General features: G+C 48.1%; 3 protein-coding genes and 1 pseudogene across 3 annotated transcripts; 3 read left to right on the top strand and 1 right to left on the bottom strand.

Moving 5' to 3' along the window:
- The first annotated feature begins 207 nt into the window (after nt 1-207).
- On the top strand, nt 208-4,828 carry LOC120667150 (LRR receptor-like serine/threonine-protein kinase FEI 1). Its single transcript, XM_039947197.1, has 13 exons — nt 208-447; nt 536-671; nt 882-953; nt 1,434-1,505; nt 1,635-1,706; nt 1,796-1,867; nt 1,965-2,036; nt 2,144-2,250; nt 2,355-2,537; nt 2,689-3,021; nt 3,100-3,354; nt 3,648-3,781; nt 4,310-4,828. Exons 1-13 carry the CDS (start codon nt 306-308, stop codon nt 4,532-4,534), a joined length of 1,875 nt encoding a protein of 624 aa, XP_039803131.1. The 5' UTR covers nt 208-305; the 3' UTR covers nt 4,535-4,828.
- Nucleotides 4,829-4,909: 81 nt separating this feature from the next.
- Nucleotides 4,910-9,459, top strand: LOC120668088 (coiled-coil-helix-coiled-coil-helix domain-containing protein 2-like). Its single transcript, XM_039948033.1, has 4 exons — nt 4,910-4,947; nt 5,989-6,069; nt 6,108-6,306; nt 9,349-9,459. Exons 1-4 carry the CDS (start codon nt 4,910-4,912, stop codon nt 9,457-9,459), a joined length of 429 nt encoding a protein of 142 aa, XP_039803967.1.
- A 1,362-nt stretch (nt 9,460-10,821) lies between these two features.
- Nucleotides 10,822-12,707, top strand: LOC120663989 (annotated as a pseudogene).
- A 3,095-nt stretch (nt 12,708-15,802) lies between these two features.
- LOC120667149 (protein NUCLEAR FUSION DEFECTIVE 4-like) lies at nt 15,803-18,122 on the bottom strand. The gene has a single exon (XM_039947195.1). It carries the CDS (start codon nt 18,001-18,003, stop codon nt 16,033-16,035), a length of 1,971 nt encoding a protein of 656 aa, XP_039803129.1. The 5' UTR covers nt 18,004-18,122; the 3' UTR covers nt 15,803-16,032.
- Between the last annotated feature and the right edge of the window lie 4,836 nt (nt 18,123-22,958).

Below are 22,958 nucleotides of genomic sequence, written 5' to 3'. Positions count from 1 at the left end.
AGTTCTTGGGTTGGGTTGGGTCTCCGACACCGTTACACAGGGCCCATGTACGCGGACCCCATGACTGACAGCTGGGTCTACACACGATGGGTTCCACCACTCAGTGGCCCATGTCACGGGAAGCACGTCCGGGCAGCCTTTTTCTTTTGCGTCAGAGCCCGGACAATGGCGCAGCAGCGTAATTAAAGCCCCTCTCTGCAGTCCTCTCGCTCACTCTTCTCCCACACACCACTCCACTGCACTCGCTTCAAAACCTCCCAGCCTTCGGAGAAAAGCCAAGAACCCCTTCTTCTCTCCCCTCCACCATGGACAAGATTGGAAGCAGCAGCAGGAGGAGGAACAAGGAGAGAAGCCGCCCCATGGCGGGCCTGCGCGCCGCCGCCATCACCATGCTCATGCTGGCCGCCCTCCTCTGCTCCGCGCCCACCGTAGCACTCACCCCGGACGGTATTGATCTGCATTGCAAAATCCGTGGCACAGTGCCTGCTGCGTGCCTTCTTTCTCATCCCCTTCTTGCTTGCTTGCTTCATTGCAGGCGAGGTCCTGCTCGAGCTCAAGCTGGCCTTCAACGCCACCGCCCAGCGCCTCACCAGCTGGAGGCCCTCCGACCCCAACCCCTGCGGCTGGGAGGGAATCTCCTGCTCCCTCCCCGACCTCAGGGTCCAATCCATGTGCGTTCCCGTCGCCTGATCTGCATCTCTTCTTGCTATTGTTCCTTCTTCTTGCCCTCCCCATTTTCTTTTTTTTGGCTCTGTTATTATTATTTGAATGAAGTGTCAAATGTGTGATGATGGCTCGACTAACGATGCCCTCCTCATTCTACCACTCCATCTGATTAGTAGACAGTTAATAATTTGTGTCTTCTTTTGGGTTGGATGCAGAAACCTCCCATACATGCAGCTCGGGGGCATCATTTCACCCAGCATCGGGAGGCTCGACAAGCTGCAGAGACTGTAAGATTTTCTTCACCATTTTTAGGACCAAATGTTTTTACTTCTCTTCTTCTGGGTTGGAAAAAGTCTATATCAACCCCTCAACTATGGGAGGTGGATTACACAACCCCACAACATATGAAACGGTCTATATCACCCCCTGAACTTTTCAAAACCGGTCAAATTACCCCCTAAAGCAGTTTTGAAAAATTATAGTAAATCACAGAAAAATCATAAAATAGAAAATCCAATTGTGTTAGACTCCAAATGAGTAGATATACACAGTAGACATATAATATGGTATGCATTAGTACATTTTTTTTACAGCTATGAAGAAAAGCATAGATCTAAAGCTACAGCAAAAAAATATACTAAAGCATACCATATTATAGAAAAGCACCAATACTAACTGCACTGTCCTTTTCTCTTTCTGCTTGTGCTTGTGCATGTATTTATACTTCCTGTGGATGTGGATGGATGGGCGCACCTTTCCCTTTTCAGAGCTCTGCACCAGAACAGCTTGCACGGCCCAATCCCTGCAGAGATCAAGAACTGCACGGAGCTTAGGGCAATGTAAGCTACAACTAGTATGATTTTAGCAGCTACTACTCCTAATTAGCAGTTTAGTTTCGTCGATTTGTTCAGCTAACTTGTTAGGCTGTCAACTGACTGAACCCTTCTCTTGCTGTATATTATGTTCAGTTACCTGAGAGCTAACTACCTGCAAGGAGGTATCCCTTCAGAGATTGGCGAGCTTGTGCACCTCACAATCTTGTATGCTCCTCAAGCTACCATCTTTCATCGACTGCTTGTGCTTTTACAGTCTTCTGTTGAGCTAATAATGTGCTGAAATGAAACTGCAGGGACCTGTCAAGCAACCTGTTGAGGGGTACAATTCCGGCGTCTATTGGAAGCCTCACACACCTTCGCTTTCTGTAAGTTTTCTGTGTATTCATCACGCCCCCTTGTTGGAAAACAAAATGCTCATGTAAAAGTAAATCTGAGAGAGCTGCAATATTTTACCATCTCCAGGAACCTGTCCACTAATTTCTTCTCAGGAGAGATCCCAAATGTGGGTGTCCTCGGAACCTTCAAAAGTAGCTCGTAAGCTTTGGTCCCATCACCCTTTGTCCCTTGTTTCATGCGTGCATCCTGTAATAATGTTGGATGCCTGTATTTAATGTTGTTGTGCATTTGTTCACGTGATGCAGTTTTGTTGGAAATCTGGAGCTTTGTGGCTTGCCCATCCAGAGAGCTTGCCGTGGAACACTCGGCTTTCCTGCTGTGCTGCCGCACTCCGATCCACTCTCTTCAGCTGGCAAGTCTTCCCTTTCTATTTGATCAGTGTCAAACTCTTTTTCCCTCAATATTGGTGCATGTGTCGGACTAGCTGATGTTGTCATTTATTTTTGTTTCAAATAGGTGTTTCTCCTATCAACAACAATAAAACATCGCACTTTCTGAATGGCATTGTCATTGGTGCAATGTCAACCTTGGCTCTTGCCTTGATCGCCGTACTTGGATTTCTTTGGATTTGCTTGCTGTCCAGGAAGAAGAGCATTGGTGGGAACTATGTTAAGATGGACAAGCAAACTGTTCCTGATGGTAATGAAAGTGACACCATTTCCTACATTTGCCTCTTTAAGAGAGATAGTAGAATAGAAAGATATCGATTGTGATGACTAACTAACCAGTTCTACACTTTATCCAGACTGACTACAAGAAAAGTAATTTTACTTGTTTTGTTGTAATTTAGGTGCAAAGCTTGTGACATACCAGTGGAACCTTCCATATTCAACAAGTGAGATTATTAGAATGTTGGAGCTGCTTGATGAAGAGGATGTGGTTGGCTGTGGGGGTTTCGGCACAGTGTACAAAATGGTGATGGATGATGGTACATCATTTGCTGTGAAGAGGATTGACCTTAGCCGCGAAAGCCGTGACAGGACATTCGAGAAGGAACTAGAGATTTTGGGCAGCATCAGGCACATAAACCTTGTCAACCTGCGAGGATACTGCCGGCTCCCCACAGCGAAGCTACTCATATATGATTTTGTGGAGCTGGGAAGCTTGGATTGCTACCTTCATGGTAAGAATGTCCGCCATCATACATCTCTTGGCAATTTTTTGATGCCTGATTGCTTACGTGCTGTGTCACCTATGGCAGGAGATGAACAAGAGGACCAGCCATTGAACTGGAACGCACGTATGAAGATCGCCCTAGGCTCGGCTCGAGGTCTGGCGTATCTGCACCATGATTGCTCGCCTGGGATTGTACATCGGGATATCAAAGCCAGTAATATCCTTCTGGATAGAAGCTTGGAGCCTCGTGTATCTGATTTTGGCCTTGCAAGGCTTCTTGTGGACAATGGTGCCCATGTCACCACTGTTGTGGCGGGCACTTTTGGATACCTAGCACCAGGTGCTTGTCTTCCTAATCAGACACTGCAATTTAGATAGTTTTGTAATGCAAAATAATAATAATAAAAAAATCCATTCTGCACTCCAATGACAAAAACTGCTAGATAGGAATACAGAAATGCAACTGAAATAAACTGGACCTTGTAGCTGTACACTGATAACTTAAAGTAACAAGACCACCAGTGAAACAAGCAAGTTTGTATTTATATTTGCATGTTACAGATTATAGAAAAGGTTGGATCTCCCAACTTGTTGAGCAGCACTGATTCGGGTTACCTTGACTTTGGGTGACAGAGTACTTGCAGAATGGGCATGCTACTGAGAAATCAGATGTGTATAGCTTTGGAGTGCTTTTGCTGGAGCTGGTGACTGGAAAGAGGCCAGCCGATGCATGCTTCATCAAGAAGGGACTGAACATTGTTGGCTGGGTAAGTACTGGACTGCTGTTTACTGGTTGTGGTTCTAGTTGGCGCGACCAAAAAGCCATCTGACTGGCTTTCTGTTTAGTTCCCAAAATTTTTCCTGCGCTACAGTAAATTCAAACGTTTGACCACTAATTAGAAGTATTAAATGTGAATAATTGACAAAACCAATTCCATAACCCCAGGTGAAATCTTGAGACGAATCTAATGAACCTAATTATGCAGTGGTTAAACAATGTTGTGCTATGAATAATTGACAAAACCCATTCCATAACCCCAGGTGAAATCTTGAGACGAATCTAATGAACCTAATTATGCAGTAGTTAAACAATGTTATGCTACAGTAAACAACCTCTAATGACGGATTAATTCGACTTAATAGATTCGTCTCACGATTTCCCATCCATCCATGTAATTAATTTTATAATTAGTCTATGTTTAATACTCCCAATTAGTGTTTCAAAAGTTGACAAAAAAAATTTGCCCAAAATTTTTTGCCAACTAAACAGAAATTCTACCTGCCCATTTTTGCAGCTGAACACCCTAACTGGGGAGCACCGGCTCGAGGACATCATTGACGAGAGATGCGGAGACGTGGAGGTGGAAGCCGTGGAAGCCATTCTGGACATCGCCGCAATGTGCACGGATGCTGACCCCGTGCAGCGGCCATCAATGAGCGCTGTCCTGAAGATGCTGGAGGAGGAGATCCTGTCTCCCTGCATGAGTGAGTTGTGCTACGAGCAGCACCTGGAGCTCTGAGCTGAGTAGTAAGTAGTATACTGCTACTGCTAGCTAGCTGCTGGAGCAACATGATGGATGAGGCTTGAGTGTGTTGGGAAGCACAAGTTTTGTAGATACATGATGATGAACCGTGTAGGAGTGTTGGTGGACAACTGAAGATTCTGTTTTTTTTTAGGTGCTCAGTCAATCAACGCAGGTGAAAGTGGTTCTTGGCACAGAACCAACGACCTAATGAGCATGTTTCATTAATATTGTACATAGAGATGATGCTTCTTTTGCCTTATATTCTGGTGGTCATGTTCTTCTGATCAACAGCTGAGTAAGGTTAGCCGCCTACTCTGATTGCAATGCGAAATAGACATCTTGTTGAAGCAAGAGGGAGGAGGTGAGGAGATGGAATGTACAGACGATGCAAGGATGAGCAGTTTTTGGTGAGAATAGCCTAGTACTAGGGGAACCTGATAAGGTGGCACATGCAAGTATTTGGTGAGCATGTCATGAGTGTGTGGCTCGTTTCCAGAAGAAATAAATAAAATCTATAGTGATAGCTAGTGGTGGGAGCTTCGACGGCAGTAATAAGATTAGAATACATCAAATGATCGTCCTCCAATAATTTTTTTTATGCTTTGATAAGGTTCATCTTCCGATATTAGTAGTGCTTGACAGCCCTTTCGCTTTGGTTGGGTTGTGCGCTCGAGACGAGGAGAGAGGCATGGACAGTCTCTGCTTCAGGGCTTTACTACTCAAAAGAAAAAGGGAAAAAAAACTCTGCATCAGGATGGCCCACCACCACATTCTGGGACCATGCATGCATGCAGCTCGAGTGGATTTGAAAATGGGCTGCTTGGGCCAACAGCTAGCCCAGGAACGCATTTGCATGCATGCATGGTACGTCGTCCTCCGATCCTGAGCCGCCGCCGGGAAAATCGGATGAATGAATCGATCGATTGGGGAGGGGTGATCCATTCCATGGATTGGATGGATGGATAGCCTAGCCTAGCCGGCTTGAATTGCTTCTTGCTCAACAAGAAGATCAAGACGTACGTTACGTATAAAAGGAAAGGGCCGGCAATATAATTAATCCAATCGTCGTCCATCTCCATCTCATCCTTCTTCCCATCTTCTTCAATTCAACACATCGCCGGCCGGCCCGACGACATGGGGCGCGGCGGTCGCAGCTCTGGTACGGTGGTGCTAATACGCAACACATGCAGGGGCGGATTTAGCGTGGGGGCAAGGGGGGCTCAAGCCCCCTTACCCCCATGAGCTCCATGGAAATTAGAGGAGAGGAGGGAGAAGAAGAAGGGAGAGAAGAAGAGGAAGTAGCCCTCTGCCGGTGATTCCAGCCTCCGCCACTGAACACATGCATCTTGAGCTAACCTCTCTCTCTAACTAGATCATCATCAGTATAGTAATTAATATAATCCGTGCCCGATGTATGTATTGGTTGGTTTGGTTTAATTTGCATGCAGGAGGAGGGGGACGCCGATATCATCGTATTCCGCTGCCCGTGCCAAGAAGGCCCCGCCGCCCGCTCCCAGTAAGACCGGCGGCCGCGCTCCGGCTCCGGCCCCTGCCGCTGGTGGGTCGTCGGCTCCGCCGTGGGCCACGTGGCGTCGGCCATCACCGACGGGTTGCTGTGGGGCGCCGGGTCGGCCATGGCGCACCGGGCCATTGATGCTGTCCACGGCCCTCGCAAGTTCGAGATCGAGCACACGACGACTCAGCAGCAGGCCGCTGCGGCGGCGCCGGGAGGACCGTGCGACATCCATGCACAGGCCTTCCTAGATGTACGTGTTTAATTATATATATGATGATGACCATATATATATCTTCACTGCTGCTGATCGTTGGCATATATATATATATATATATCTGTGTGTGTGTGTGTTTTGACGCCTTTTACGGGCCAACACACGATCGCGCTAGGTCGCGCGACGCGAGGAGCAGCTTCTTACAGCACCTCCTGCGTGGAGCGGTCAGACCGGTCAGAGGGACTGGTCAGACCGGTCGCCGTGCAGAACGGCGACGATCCTACGAACACTCGCCCGGGAGGGACCCCGTCGGGGCAAGCGCGTGTAGGGTTGCCCTAGGCTCGGCAGGCCAGCTAGGGCGTCCTCAAATTCCATGGAGACGAGAGAAGAACAGCATGTAGAGGTTGAAAAAGTAGGGTAAAGATAAAAAAGATAAAAGATGTGTTTTTGATAGATTCGATTGGGTTGTTCCTTCAATCGGCCGTGACCCTTTATATTTATAGGGTGGGGAAGACTTACCCCGCAAGAAATCATGTTTACAGATCTAAATCTATTAATAACTCTAATTGTACTCGGACTCCTCCTAAACCGGTCAGACCGGTTGGTCATGCCAGACCGTCTACAAACGCCTAGACTGGTCAGACCGCCTGGACACACCGGTCAGACCGGTCTGTTCAGGTTACTGCCAATTTTGGTCGTCAACATATGTCCCCCTATTCTTTGGCAAAGCTTGCGTGCCAAAGAACACTTCTCTGGACCAAAATTGTCTAAGAGCGACGATTAACAATACGTCGGCCACACATTATATTTAAATATGCTAAAATAGCCGAACTAAGAGAACTAGTATGTAACAATTTCTAGCTTACGATCAGCAAACTATTTCGGCTTTACATTCCTTAGCATGTTCAATAACAAAAATCTTGAGACGGCCAATGCGGCCGATTATACAAATCATTGCTCCTTGGTAAAGTATAAAACTGATAATCATAATATGGCAGCCAAGGATTTTGACCAAAACATGGATTAAACAAACCTGAATATGAAGACCATGGTACATGCATCGACGAGATGAATGACGAAGACCAATACGATGACCGTTGATGCTTTCTTGATCTTGGTGATGAAGAACTCCTTTTTCGTTTGCCTTCCAATTGATTGCTTTGTTTTTGCACAGATATCTTCTTGTATTTATCCAGAAGCTCCTCAAAGGTTGGCTTGATCCTATTTTTTGCACCACCAGACTTTCCAGGTTCAGACCGGTCAGACCGGTCTGACAAACCGGTCAGACCAGTCCTGTCAGAACTGATATAGATGCTCTTATCTTGCCCCCAGCCGAACTTGAACATTATTCGACTATATTGTTTGAAGTATGGTCTCCATTGGGAACAATCTGAGCAACGGAACTAGCCGATGTTTCTTCAACGGTCGGCTTTTCTTTATCTTGTGTCAAATCTGAATTTTTATTCAATCGCCCATCTTTTTTGACATGATAAACTTGCTTGATCACCATGTGTTTCTTTTTCTGCACAGGCCGATTTTTTGGATCAAAACGGCCATTATTTGTAGGTGGTGGCTTACTAATTGCCGGCTCCCTATAGGTAATATAATTTGGGCACAAATATGTAGGAAGAGATGGCATATAGGAATTAAAATACCATGACGGATAAAAACAAGGCATGCCGTATGGTATATGTGTATACGACCTATGTGATGAAAACGGCACTGAATTAGGAAAATTATTTGTCTGCCGATTCCGATCATGGAATTATTGTCTTGGAGTAGATCTTGAGTGTTTTGAATGTTTTAGCCGACTAGCATCATTATTTCGTTTTTTGAATTTAGTCGGAAGATCTCCAAGAAAGGGCTTCGGCTTTTCCTTTTGATGCTTGTGACGGCCTTTGGATTCAACAGTTTTCCAAACACCAATCTCGGGTTTTTTGGGCTTAACCATCTTAGGGTTTGAATTATTTGGTGAAACCCTAGACGAGCCGGTTAGACCGGTCGGATAACCGGTCAGACCGGTTGCGGTGCAACCGGAACCTTTGACTATGTTTTGTTGCCCCCCGAGCGTAGAAGTACTAAACTTAGTTTCTGTGCTCTTGTTAGGGAAATTTGGCTCAACAATTTCGGCTTGGGACAACCGAATTGTATCTTGACTAGTAACATTATGCAAAATTTCGCAAGGATTACTAGTCGGCTTTTCAATAGCTGATTTTTAAATAACAGGAATTGCAACTGAACTATCTTTCTTATCAATCAAATGCTTGACAAAACCAGATAGAATGTCAGATAAAGTACCTGAAGATTGCATCTCCATTAATACATCAATGGTAGATGGTGCCTGCAACTCCTTTATCTTAAAGACTCCATGCTCTGTTATACGAAAGCAAGACAAAAGTAGACCTTCAACTGCTTTGTCGTATTCTCGCCGATACTCTTCGAGTAATTCTTCAGATGATGCTGGATTGCTAGGGTTTGACAAATCAGCCATGATAGCCTGATTCTCGTTCCTCAGCGGAGTCGCCAAAATATGTTGACGCCTTTTACGGGCCAACACACGATCGCGCTAGGTCGCGCGACGCGAGGAGGAGCTCCTTGTAGCACCTCCTGCGTGGAGCGGTCAGACCGGTCAGAGGGACCGGTCAGACCGGTCGCCGTGCAGAACGGCGACGATCCTACGAACGCTCGCCCAGGAGGGACCCCGTCTGGGCAAGCGCGTGTAGGGTTGCCCTAGGCTCGGCAGGCCAGCTAGGGCGTCCTCAAACGCCATGGAGACGAGAGAAGAACAGCATGTCGAGGTTGGAAAAGTAGGGTAAAGATAAAAAAGATAAAAGATGTGTTTTTGATAGATTCGATTGGGTTGTTCCTTCAATCGGCCGTGACCCTTTATATTTATAGGGTGGGGAAGACTTACCCCGCAAGAAATCCTGTTTACAGATCTAAATCTATTAAGAACTCTAGTTGTACTCGGACTCCTCCTAGACCGGTCGGACCTACCGGTCAGACCGCCTGGACACACCGGTCAGACCGGTCTGTTCAGGTTACTGCCAATTTTGGTCGTCAACAATATGTATGCAGTGCATCAACCAGAACGGCAGCGACATCAGCCGCTGCCAGTTCTACGTCGACATCCTCAACGATTGCCGCCGCCGCCGGGGACAGGCCGCCGCCGTCGAGGCATCAGGATAGATCAGAAATTGATCGATAGCTCGCCTATCCATGGATATATATAGTCAGTCATCATAATAATTGTAATAATACGTCTCCAGCTTATCTGCTTGATTATGCTGGTAGCTCATTTAGTCACTCCACTGGAGTTGCTCTAACCCATTCTGCTGGACCTTATTTTCTTGGGCAATTAATTACTATACATGATGATCCACAGACTAAATTATTGCCGGATGACAATGTTCATTGGTTTGGACAATTAGCACTAAAATATAGTCAAATCAGTCAAGGGCGATAATTGAAGGTCCTTTTCTCATCTCAATTGTGGGACACGTTTTCTTTCAAAAAATTGTGGGACACGTTCAGCCGCAAAACATGGAGGTGGTGCTCAGCTCCTTCTTCCTACATTTTATTTTCTATTGTTGAGCACACATGAATGCATTCAAATATAGAGTTGTCGTTGCTCGTGACCCTGCTGCCGGAATCAAGCCGCACGAAATGATGATCTCTTGATAAGCTACGTACTGATATTTTGTTATCTACTCTCTAGTTGGCCATAGTCAGTTCTGCATTTTTTTTAAAAAAAAGAGAGATTGTCATCAAGATGACCAAGTTAAAAATCAAGTCCTATAAAACTAGTAATCTTGGTTACTAGTTTCAGGCCTCTAGCTAACTTGGTTAGATGGCTCCGGTAGCACTTCTCAGGTCTTGAATTTGACTCCTGGTCGGAGCAAATTTCAGGCTAAGGTTAAAAAAATCCCCCTCGATAGCCAGAGAAGCTAGGGTTTGACGAGTTTTCTGGACCGGGAAGCAAAAGTCGCTTCCTCTTAATGAAATATGGCGGGAACCGTCGTACCCCTCCGGTCGAGTTTTCTTAGTAATCTTACCATTTTTCAATTGATTAAGCTTATAGCAAATTATTGGCATCATAATTCTTTTTGAAATAGAATTATTAGCAGCATAAACTTATATTCAAGTTGCACCTCTCCCAAAAAAAAAGGTGAACACCCATTTTTGTGTCGACTGTTCATAAGTTACAGGTTTTGCTTAATGTGACAAATATGATTGCAAGTTCAAATTTTATTCTACTACTACTACACCTAGCTAAGAAGTAAAACAAAAAAAAGGAAATGTCTAGTGCCAACTTCTTGGTCTAAAGTCCAATCTTATCTTTCTTTTAGCTTTCCAACTCACTGGTAGACGCATGCATGCTCCGGTATAGTAAAACTAGGCATGCAGGAGTGTACTCCAGTTCACATCACAGCATGCATTGTATTTGACCCGCAAACTTTTTAACTAACTACTGCTTTCCAGTAATTATTATATATACTACTGTAATCCAGAACTAGTAATCCAGAACAGCACACACTCAGCTCGCGACAAGCAAGCAGCAGCCGGCCATGGCGACCGCCACGTCGGCGTTCGCGGCGCAGGTGCTGCGCGGGCGCTGGTTCATGGCGTACGGCTCCTTCCTCATCATATCCGCCGCCGGCGCCACCTACATCTTCGCCATCTACTCCAAGGACATCAAGGCCACGCTGGGCTACTCGCAGGAGCAGCTCAACACCGTCGGATTCTTCAAGGACGTCGGCGCCAACATCGGCATCCACGCTGGCCTCGTCGCCGAGGTCACCCCGCCCTGGCTCGTCCTCGCCGTCGGCGCCGCCATGAACCTCGGCGGCTACCTCATGCTCTACCTCTCCGTCGCCGGCCGCGTCCGCCCCGCGCCGCCGCTCTGGCTCGTCTGCCTCTACATCGCCGTCGGCGCCAACTCGCAGGCCTTCGCCAACACCGGCGCGCTCGTCCTGCGTCAAGAACTTCCCCGAGAGTCGCGGCGTCATGCTCGGCCTCCTTAAGGGCTTCGTCGGCCTCAGCGGCGCCATCTTCACCCAGCTCTACCTCGCCTTCTATGGCCGCGGCGGCGACACCAAGCCGCTTATCCTGCTCGTCGGCTGGCTCCAGGCCGCCGTCTCCGTCGCCTTCCTCGGCACCATCCGGATCATACGCGCGCCACGCCCGCCCGCGGCGGCGCGCCGGGAGTACCGCGCGTTCTGTGGCTTCCTGTACGTGTCGCTCGCGCTCGCCGCGTTCCTCATGGTCGCCATCATCCTGCAGAAGCGCTTCCGGTTCACCCGCGCTGAGTACGGAGTCTGCGCCGCCGTCGTGCTCTCCATGCTCCTCCTGCCGTTTGCCGTCGTCCTGCGCGAGGAGGCTGCTCTGTTCAAGAAGAACACGCCTGAAGCGCAAGCAGCAGAGGACTACACGGAGCCGTCCAGGGCGACTGTGGCGGCCACAAAGACGGTGCCGGAGCCTTCGCCGGTCACTTGGAAGCCCGCGACGACGGCGGGTGCGAGATTGCTGCTTGCCGCGCTGAGGCCGCCGCCGCGCGGCGAGGACTACACCATCCTGCAGGCGCTGGTGAGCGTGGACATGCTGCTGCTGTTCACGGCGACGGTGTTGGGCCTGGGCGGCACGCTGACGGCCATCGACAACATGGGCCAGATCGGCGAGTCGCTGGGGGTACCCGCCGCGCAGCATCGCGACGTTCGTGTCCCTCGTCAGCATCTGGAACTACCTCGGCCGCGTCGCCGCTGGCTTCGCCTCCGAGGCCCTCCTGGCGCGCCACCGCCTGCCGCGGCCGCTCATCCTGGCGGCCGTGCTCCTGCTCACCGTGCCGGGGCACCTCCTCATCGCGTTCGGCGTGCCGGGGTCGCTGTACGTAGCGTAGCGTCGGTGGCGATCGGGTTCTGCTTCGGCGCCGCGCAGCCGCTCATCCTGGCGAGCGTGTCGGAGCTGTTCGGCCTCAAGTACTACTCGACGCTGTACAATTTCTGCGGCACGGCGAGCCCCGTGGGGTCGTACAGCCTCAACGTCCGCGTCGCCGGGCGCATGTACGACCAGGAGGCGGCGCGGCAGGGTAAGGGCGTCACCACGTGCATTGGCGTCCGGTGCTACAAGGAGTCCTTGGTCATCACGGCGGTGACCGTCGCCGCGGGCCGCGGCGGTGGTGACGGCGGCGCTGGCGTGGGGGACCAGGGAGTTCTACGCGGGAGACATCTACGCAAAGTTCAAGGAGGGAACGAGCAGTGGTGATGCCGCGGCGGTGGTGACGGCGGCGCTGGCGTGGGGGACCAGGGAGTTCTACGCGGGAGACATCTACGCAAAGTTCAAGGAGGGAACGAGCAGTGGTGATGCCAATGGCGAAGACAGGGTACGACCACCCAAGGAACAGTTGTAAGATTGGACCGCGCCCATATAGAACAAGTGTTCTCGACACTCTGAGGTCTTATTTAGATCCCAAAATTTTACACTAAAAAAATATTACATCAAATATTTGGACACATGCATGAAGTACTAAATAAAATTTATTTGCAAATTTTTTTTGCACGGATGGGTTGTAAATCGCGAGATGAATCTAATGAGCCTACTTAATCCATGATTTGCAAAAATGATGCTATAGTAACCATCCACTAATTATGAATTAATCATGGATTAATTATGCTCATTAGATTCGTCTCGCGATTTACAATCCATCCGTGCAAAAAGTTTTATAAATAAACTTTATTTAGTGCTCCGAAATAGTAAGATTATCTTCCAAAAATTTATGCCAAAAAAATCTAAACACACACTGTACAGAACCCTGAAATCCATACTCTAATGTTCTGTAACACACAACTTGATGTATCATTTCGAGTAAAATGCACTAGAGGTCCGTCGGCGTTATTTAGATTGTCCACAAGCTCTAAAAATGTATTTTTGGATCCACCGACTTATAAATTATGTCACTTAAATCCACAAACTCTGAAAATGTTTTTTTAGTCCACAAACGGAGTTCAAAGCTTTCAATATATACATTGTCATTTGAATTGAAATTTGAGACAAGCATTGTAGTTAGTTAGGATGAGATAATTAGAGTCCCTTTTGTTATTAAAAAAGGGTTTTGAGTCTGAAATTTAAATATGATGTTCAAGAATACTGAGTTCCAAGTTTGGAAATTCGAATCGAGTTTTTCTTTTGTCAACGGGAAATGAAACCTTTTGGTAGTTGTGATATTTTTTTTTGGAGTGGGAAATGGTTGTTTCCGGATAAGATAGACAGATGCTAATCCTAGGCCCCACGTGTGAAAATAGATTTATTTGTTTTGTTCAATGCTTGTACATGAAGTGAGTCAGCATTCGTAGCTTACACACTTTTCCCCGTGACCCGTGTCCTACCACGAGTACTTGAGCCCTTTGATGGCGGTTACACTTGCACAACATCAGTTTCATCATCTCCATAATGAATTATTGTACGATTACCTTTTGAAATTCTAGTGTTTGCACATTATCTTTCTAACAATGGCCATGTTATTGCAATACCAGTTTCATCACCCCTATAATGAACTTTTGTACAATTTCATTTGAAATTCTAGTGTTCGCACATTATCACCTTACTGCAATATCAGTTTCGTAACCTCCATAATATTTGTTTTTGTATGAAATCATTTGTATTTCTAGTGTTTGCCCAATATTCGTCCAATGTTGGTCATCTTATTGGAAAAGAGGGGACTCAGCTCGTCGCATTGCTGGCTGCAAATTATACTCGCATAGGAGGTTCTACTTTCTCCTTGTCCTTGATAACACAAGAGTAACAATGCGAATCAATATAAGCTTAATAATATACTCACTGGCTTGAAATATAAAGTATTTTAGTTTGTCACAAGTAAAACTGTTTTATTTCTTCTCAGCTGATGGAGAAAGAGGAATGATATCTACGATACCAAGCAAACCTAATTGGATCATTATGAACTTGTTTGAAGTGTTAGATGTTAATACTTCTCTCTGCAAATTTAGCCAAACTTACAATAATTTAACTAAGGACATATCCTATATTTTAGGATAGCGGAGCAAGTAAATTCAAAGCTTGGAATCCGATTTGAAACGTTTTGCTAGTTGAGATGTTCTGTTTAGTTCCCAAAATTTTTCACGTGCTACAGTAATTTCAAATATTTGACTACTAATTAGGAGTATTAAATATGTATAATTGAAAAAATCCATTCCATAACCACCGAGTGAAATCGCAAGACGAATCTAATGAACCTAATTATACAATGATTAGACAATGTCGTGCTACAGTAAATAATCTCTAATGATAGATTAATTAGGCTTAATAGATTCATCTCACAATTTCCAGTCCATCAGTGCAATTAGTTTTATAATTAATTTATATTTAATATAGTTGGAAAAGGTGTCAAAAATTTTTGCCAAAAAAAAATTGGTAATAAACGCTTGTCGTCTATGGATAGGGTGGGAATAGCATGTGTGTCTCTGCCATTTGATTCTGACCACAGAATGTCAGTCAGTGGCTCATTGCATTCAAAAATCTTAGACTGTCTCCAACAGCAGACGCATACCGCGACCCAAACGTATTTTGGGTCACGCACAGTGTTTTTGCCAATCGAAATCGTTCTCCAACCGAATAGGCAAACAAGACACCCATTTTGGGTACCGAGCGAGGCAGGACGCAAAAATGCGTCCCTCTCTCTCCTCGACGCATTCCTCTCTCGCGTTCCTCTCCCCCGGCGCGTCCACGCGACGACCCACGGCGGCGTTCGGCCGCGCGACGGCTCGTGACGAAGGAAGGCGGCCGGCGGCGGCACTCGGCACCGCGGCGAAGGAAGGCGGCCGGCGCAGAGGCGGGCTGCGGAGGCGGCGCCTGGTGGAGCTGGAGCCGGAGCCGCAGCGAGGAGTTCGCACCCGCCGCCACACCCAGCGCACGCCACGGCAGGAACCGGAGCCGGAGCAGACACGGCCGGCGGCACCACCTCCGCGGCCGGGAGCGGAACCCTTGCCGCAGCCGGCCAGCCCCTCGCGGGCTCGCCCCCTGCTCTGCTTCCCCTCACGACATGGCTCCGTCTGCAGCCTCGACCGCCGGTCTGATTCATGGAGGGGAGGAGGAAGAACAAAGGGGCGGCGGTGGCGGCGGCCCGCATCAGCGACCGCGGCGGCCGAGTTTGGACGGGTCGGGTGAGCTCCGCCACTGCAGGTGCTGCCGCGCGTGTCACCATGGTGCTTCCGCCGCCGGATCCGGGGAGGGAGGGAGGGGCGGCGCCGGGGTATAGAGGGAGAGATGGATGGGGTACCGTCGAACGTGAGGGAGGAGAGAGAGGGAATGGGCAATGGGGATTTTGGGTAGGCTGTTGGAGAAGATAAAATTTTGAGGAGTGATTTTTTTCTTGTGGATGACCCAAATTGTAGAATTGGTATCCGATTTGAGTCTCCGCTGTTGGAGATAGCCTTACCCGGCACCTCTCAGATCTGTGGCAACCATTAAAAACATGTGGCAACCATTAACAAAAAAAAACATTTTTTCTTGTGGAACTGGATAGGCAAGAAAATAATGCATAGTACAAAACAAATGTCACGGTTAGCTTCCAAATTTCCAATCGGATAACAACAATCAACGATCATGAAAATTCCAATCTTGAGCATGCTCTCTGTTAAAAAAAACAAATTTCTACTTGCTGTAATGCTGTCGAGTGTGCTGTAATGAGTAGTGAAAAATTAGTGTGGTCGTGTCCTCCTCAAGCTTGTCTTGGTTGCGCATCTGCATCCATCACGCGCGGTCTCCCCGGCGTCCGTCCACCTCCGGCTGCTCCTTGGACTCCACCACCGCACCCTCGCCGACGCCATTATTGCCACTCCCTCCTCCCTCCTTGAACCTCGCGTAGATGTCCCCGGCGTAGAACGCCCGCGTCCTCCACGCCAGCGCCAGCGTCACCGCCGCCGCGCCCACGGTCACCGCCGCCACGACCAGGAACGACTCCCTGTAGCAGCGCGTGCCGACGCAGGTGACGCCCTTCCCGCCGGCCGCCGCCGCCACGGCGCCCTGCCGCGCCGCCTCCCGGTCGTACATCCTCCCGGCGACGCGGACGTTGAGGATGTAGGAGCCGACGGGGCTGGCCACGTTGCCGACGTTGTAGAGCGTGGAGTAGTACTTGAGGCCGAAGAGCTCGGAGATGATGGCCAGGATCATCGGGTACGCCGCGCCGAAGCAGAACCCCACCACCACCGACGCCGCGTACAGCGACCCCGGCACGCCGAACGCGATCAGCAGGTGCCCCGGCACCGCCAGCAGGAGCACGCCCGCCACCAGGAGCGGCCGCGGGATGCGGTGGCGCGCCAGGAGCGCCTCCGACGCGAAGCCGGCGGCGACGCGGCCGAGGTAGTTCCAGATGCTGATGAGGGAGACGAAGGTGGCGACGCTGCGCGGCGGGTACCCCAGCGACTCGCCGATCTGGCCCATGTTATCGATGGCCGTCAGCGTGCCGCCAACGCCGAACACAGTCGCCGTGAACAGCAGCGCCATGTCCACGCTCACCAGCGCCTGCAGGATGCTGTAGTCCTCGCCGCGCGGCGGCGGCCTCAGTGCGGCAAGCAGCAATCTCGCACCCGCCGTCGTCGCCGGCTTCGCAGATGCGGCCGCGGTCACCGGGGGCGGAGCCGGCGCGTCAGCTTGCGCCGCCTCGGGCGCGTTCGTCATGTTGAGCTTGAACAGCGCGGCCTCCTCGCGCAGAACAATGCCGAAGGGGAGGAGGAGCATCGTGAGCACGACGGCGGCGCTGACGCCGTACTCGGCGCGGGTGAACCGGAAGCGCTTCTGGAGGACGATGGCGACCAGGAGGTAGGCGGCGAGCGCCAGCGACGCGTAGAGGAAGGCGCAGAAGGCGCGGTACTCCCGGCGCGCCGCGGCGGGCGGGCGCGGCGCGCGTATGATCCGGATGGTGCCGAGGAAGGCGACGGAGACGGCGGCCGGGAGCCAGCCGACGAGCAGGATGAGCGGCCTGGTGTCGCCGCCGCCGCCGGGGCCGTAGAAGGCGAGGTAGAGCTGGGTGAAGATGGCGCCGCTGAGGCCGACGAAGCCCTTGAGGAGGCCGAGCATAACGCCGCGGCTCTCGGGGAAGTTCTTGACGCAGGTGACGAGCGCGCCGGTGTTGGCGAAGGCCTGCGAGTTGGCGCCGACGGCGATGTAGAGGCAGACGAGCCAGAGCGGCGGCGCGGGGCGGACGCGGCCGGTGACGGAGAGGTAGAGCATGAGGTAGCCCCCGAGGTTCATGGCGGCGCCGACGGCGAGGACGAGCCAGGGCGGGGTGACCTCGGCGACGAGGCCGGCGTGGATGCCGATGTTGGCGCCGACGTCCTTGAAGAAGCCGACGGTGTTGAGCTGCTCCTGCGAGTACCCCAGCGTGGCCTTGATGTCCTTGGAGTAGATGGCGAAGATGTAGGTGGCGCCGGCGGCGGACATGATGAGGAAGGAGCCGTACGCCATGAACCAGCGCCCGCGCAGCACCTGCGCCGCGAAGGCCGCTGGCGCCATGGCCGGAGTGGAGTGCAGTAGTGGCAGTGGCTCTTCCCCGGCCGCTGCTTCTTGGATTCCTTTGGATGCAGTGGCTGGCGGGTGAGTGGCAGTGGCAGTGGCAGTGCAGGTAAAGGTTGGGGAGGCTGCACTGCACACAAAGTTTGGGCGAAAGCAAGTTGAGTGGATTGGTGTTGATACTGGATTAGTAGGAGTGTCAATTGAGCACATGCATGTTTTGTGACTGACTACTCTTGAGCCATCAAGTTTTGGACTGGGGACCGTCCTGAGTAGTGACACCGACAGGCGACAGCTAGTGTTATGCTACTCGTAGAAGATGGCTGGCTTTGTGCTGGTAGTGTGACAGAGCAAGTGCTTGTGTGCTACTACTAGATAGGACTAGGAGGAGATGGTCATCCAATCGAGACGCCCAATCCGAACTGGACTGTACCATGAGCCCATGACGTGGAGATAAGCATCATCTGCTTGACTTGATACATTCGCTTTGCATATTCGTATCTGATTTTGTTTTTGAGATGGCACTTTTGGCGGCATCTATGGCTAAAACTACCATGAAATAAACCAAGCTTTGAAGCAACTGCATGCCCAGGAAGGAAATTACTAATGCCTCTACTTGCATAGTAGAGTACTTCTTTTTTTTGTACCTGGTACCATTCAAACAATTTATATGCAAATATGACTAGCCTGATCTGCTACAGCCATGTGTGTCAAATGTCTTCGTGGTGTTTTAAACTTTATTTCAACACTTTCAATAGTGTATTCAAGGAAAAGAAAAAAGAAAGCCTAGAGCACCTAGCCAAAACTAAGCACTGTAACTTGAAACTACAAACTAATAAGCATTAAAGTTGCTCACAGCAGTACTAGTGAAAAAGGCGATGTACCAGTACTTGTGGTGGGTAACCAGTTAGCCATGACATGACATGTTACTACTTGAAAGAAGCAGCTTCAGTCTGATGCCAGTTTAAAGTAATGATCCTAATACTTGACCCTGATGATTCATGTGTGCACTTTGATCAGTCTGCTCATCATGGAAGTAGAATGGAAAGGAACTTTCAGGCATGCACCATAACCCAAAACTTTTTGAGATCATGGAGAAGAAGCATTGCACGCATCTGATATTGTTTTTCTTAACAAGGTACAGGAGGACGCCCGACCCACATACTGACAGCGCGTCCTCTCACACACCAGGAAGATATTTGTGATCCAAGGATTGGGGAGATGGGCTTCAAAGGCCGTAACAGTAGGAAGGCGGGTTCAGCCCATGCGTGACATGTCGGAACAGGCCGCAGAGTCGATATTGGGCCTAATGATTTGTGGCCCAATATGCTTTCTGTAAAATCCGGTAGGGTCAGAGATGAGATTGGTCCAACCTCGTGTGGGGATTTTTTTTTTCTTTTTTATATTTTTAAAAAATAAAAATTTCAAAAATATATGTCCGTTTTGAAATATTTCAAAAATACCCCTGGTCGCCCCTCATAGGGCGACAGGCCTTAAGTGTAATTTTTTTTCTTCAAATTCGCAACGAGGTCCTTGGAAAAAAAAAGTCCTGTCGCCCCCCCCCCCAACAGGCGACAGGGGCCTGTCGCCCACCCCTGGGGCGACAGGGGCCTGTCGCCCGTTGGGGGGGCGACAGGGTCCCCTCCTCCTATATAAGCCCTGGCCGCCATTTCTTTTTTCATTTGAGCCAAAAAATTCAGGAAAAAAGAGGGGTGAGGAGAAGAAAAACGGCGAAGCTCTGCCAAATTGCGTACTTGTGATCTACCGGTAACTTCCGTATGAATCCATTGATATTGTATAACAATTTAATTTAATTAGCGGATTAGCTGAATTAGATTTGGTGCTTTAGAACACTCGTTTAGTATTACAATTTCAGTACTATTACAGACTTGTTTTTAAATTAATTATGAATTAGAATAGAATTATGAAAGTACCTTATTGATATTACAGCATAAGGCAATGGCTGCCTCCAATTGCGGAGGATTTTCATGGACCGAAGAAAAATCTAGTATAATACTTGATATCATGACCCATCTTGTTATCAGTAAGAAGTTGGATCCGTTAACGGATGGTACGATAGAGATGGTGTTGTCCAAAGTAGTAGAGTTTAAAGATTTCACATTATTTCGAGGTATTACGACGCAAGATGTAAAGGGACACCTGCTAGAACGTCGGAAGATAGACATGAGAGTATGTGAACTAGCGAATCATCCTAATATCATTGGATTCTTACAAAGTTCTTGTAAGATATAGATGCGGCCAGAGGTGTATGAGATGCACATTAAAGTAACTCTCATTCAGTTGTAATCCCGTCCGTCATTTCGAATCCATATTTATGAAACGGTAACATTGTTTTTTAATTATATGCTAGGATTACCCCGAGGACACGGAGTTGATTAACAAAACGATACCAGATTTCCGTAAATTGGTATGTATCTTCGGTGGACTTATGCCGCAAACTAGACGAAGGAGGCGGATAAGATCTTCGGGTGATAGTACTTGGCCTGCGCAAGAACAGATGCCCGGAGGTTCGTCGAGTCATGCTTCAGCACCTCAACCACCAACTTGTGTTAACTGGGATGACGACATGGATGACTTCATGCTCACCAAACCATGGCCTCCAACACATGATGTTCCTCCCCTTGTACATGAACCTAGAATCAGAAAGGAGACAAAAGGAAAGGCAAGAGGTTCGTCAAGTCATGTTGCACCACCTGCAGCACAAACTTGTGTTAACTGCGAAGATGACATGGATGACTTCATGCCCCCCAAACCATGGCCTCCAACACATGATGTTCCTCCCCCTGTACATGAACGTAGATCCAGAAAAGAAAGAAAGGGAAAGCCAAGAGGTTCGTCGAGCCATAGTACACCACCTGCAGCACCACCATCTGTCAACTGGGATGACGACCTAGATGATTTCATGCCATGATCTATAACATATGATGTTCATCGGTTTAAGATGTATTCGCATTTAGTATTGTTAATGTTGTATTATGCTTGTATGTATGTCTCGTACCAAACTTGCATTCACTGGACATGTACATAATGCCGAGTTTGAATCGTACTTAGTCGTAATGGAGCATCGAAGTGGTCATAGAACTTTGCACCCATATGCCTAATGCACCACCTGTTTTGGACATCGGGCCACAATGGAGGCGTTGTCGCAGTTCCACATTACAATTTTAGTATTGATTGCAGCAGACCTGCATGCCTATCACTAATAAGGCACACATCTGGACGTGCAGCAACAACATGAATCTTCACTCGTTCAAGGAACCAATACCAACTGTCTATGTTCTCATTCTCAACAAATGCAAATGAGAGCGGAACTATTTGGTTGTTCCAATCTACACCGATTGCGGTGAGTATCTTACCTTTATACCTTCCAGTAAAAAATGTGCCATCAATGCAGATCACCGTAAGACAAAACTGAAATGCTCTAACACAAGCACCTATGCAAAAGAAGGCTCGTTGCATAATTCTTTGTCCCCTAGTCACGGCTGGTACGAGGTATGTGTCATAAAAGCTTCCAGGATTTCTAGCAGCAACCTGGGATAACATACGAGGTAGGTTATCATATGATGCCTCGTATGTGCCGAACCGCATCTCGAACACCCTTTGTTTAGCCCGCCATGCCTTCAAATAACTGATGGTGTACTGGTAAGTCTGCTCAATGTGTCGAACAATCATTTTTGGCTCATAATTTAGGTTGTCCATAATAAACCCATACATTTGCTTTGCAACAAAGTCGCAAGATATATTGCGATGCGAGGGAAGAACTTCTGACAGCAAACAAGTCTGCTCTGTCATAATGGAACATTTCCAGTTTGACTTCCATTTTCCCTTGAATGCATGTACTCGCCATGGACATCCATCATTCACACACTTCACCTCATATTCTTTACTGCTAGACTTTACGACTCTGAATTCTCGTTTCAATGATATTGCCCATAGTCTCACAGCATCTTTTACGGCTTCAATGTTTGGATATGTTGCACCTTGCACTACCTCATTCCCTCTGTACTCCCACTCCTGATTTCATACATCTTCTGCGACATGACTGCCAAAACCATGCTCCTTCCACTCTTTTGGCAATGAGTACTGCTCGTCATCAGATGAGCCCTCATATTCTTCCATCTCTATTGCGGTTTGGTCTTCTGCCTCCATTTCGTCGACAATGCTATGTATCCTCTCTCCCTCATCAGCAAGGCCCTGTGGTCCCATGTTTTGGTTCTCTGTCTCTTCTGACTCATCTTGCTCAACATAATTGATCTCTCTTCGAATACTCGGAGTTCCTTGATCTGCACAATGTTGGATTTCATTTTGTGTCTTCTCCCGGATTTGAACAATAATGACCAGAGGCCACCCACGCTCTAGAGCTGCTTGCATGTACTTCTGCCAGTCATCAGTGCTGTGTATCATCATCAATTCCCATAATTCACTTTCTACCTCCCAATTAACAAGAGACTGGACAGTGATCACATGTGTCAACGGATCAACACGGAACCCACGCTGCAGCCACTTACATATGGAACCAAAACTCCTTTCCAGAGGTTTATCTATGGCGCTAGATGTGCACTTAAAGGCAAAAAGATCTACTCCATTTGGCACATACATAACATTGTAGTCACTATAAAATACTTGAAACTGCATCTTGCTCGACATATCTGTATATCACATAATACTTATCGAGTTATACTCTTTACTTCACTACTTTATTCAATAATCCGTAAAAAATAAATATGAAATTCAACTAGAACGTATAAGTATTCATAACTACGTGATGACACTCAAATTCTATACTGTATATGCCAAATTCTATTCTAAATCATAATTAATTTATAAACACGTCTCTAATAGTACTGCAATTGTAATAATAAATGGGTAGTACTAATTTTCTAAACTAATTTACTACTACGTAACTACAAACTAAAGTATCATTAAACTCCTACTTAAATGGTTCTACTATAGCATTAATTAAATTAAATTAATCACCCCTACTTAAATTACTCCTACTTAAATGCGTAGTACTTAAATAAAAAATTATATAAAATAAATGTACTAACCTGCAGATCACAAGTGCTGAATCCGGCAGGGCTTCGCCGCTTCCTTTCTCCTCACCTCTCTCTTTTTTTCTGGATTTTTGGTGAAATTTTCGGGCTCAA

The sequence above is a fragment of the Panicum virgatum genome, chromosome 3N (genome assembly GCF_016808335.1).
Source record: "Panicum virgatum strain AP13 chromosome 3N, P.virgatum_v5, whole genome shotgun sequence".
In the NCBI taxonomy this organism is placed as follows: domain Eukaryota; kingdom Viridiplantae; phylum Streptophyta; class Magnoliopsida; order Poales; family Poaceae; genus Panicum; species Panicum virgatum.
This window is presented reverse-complemented; position numbering and strand designations above follow the sequence as displayed.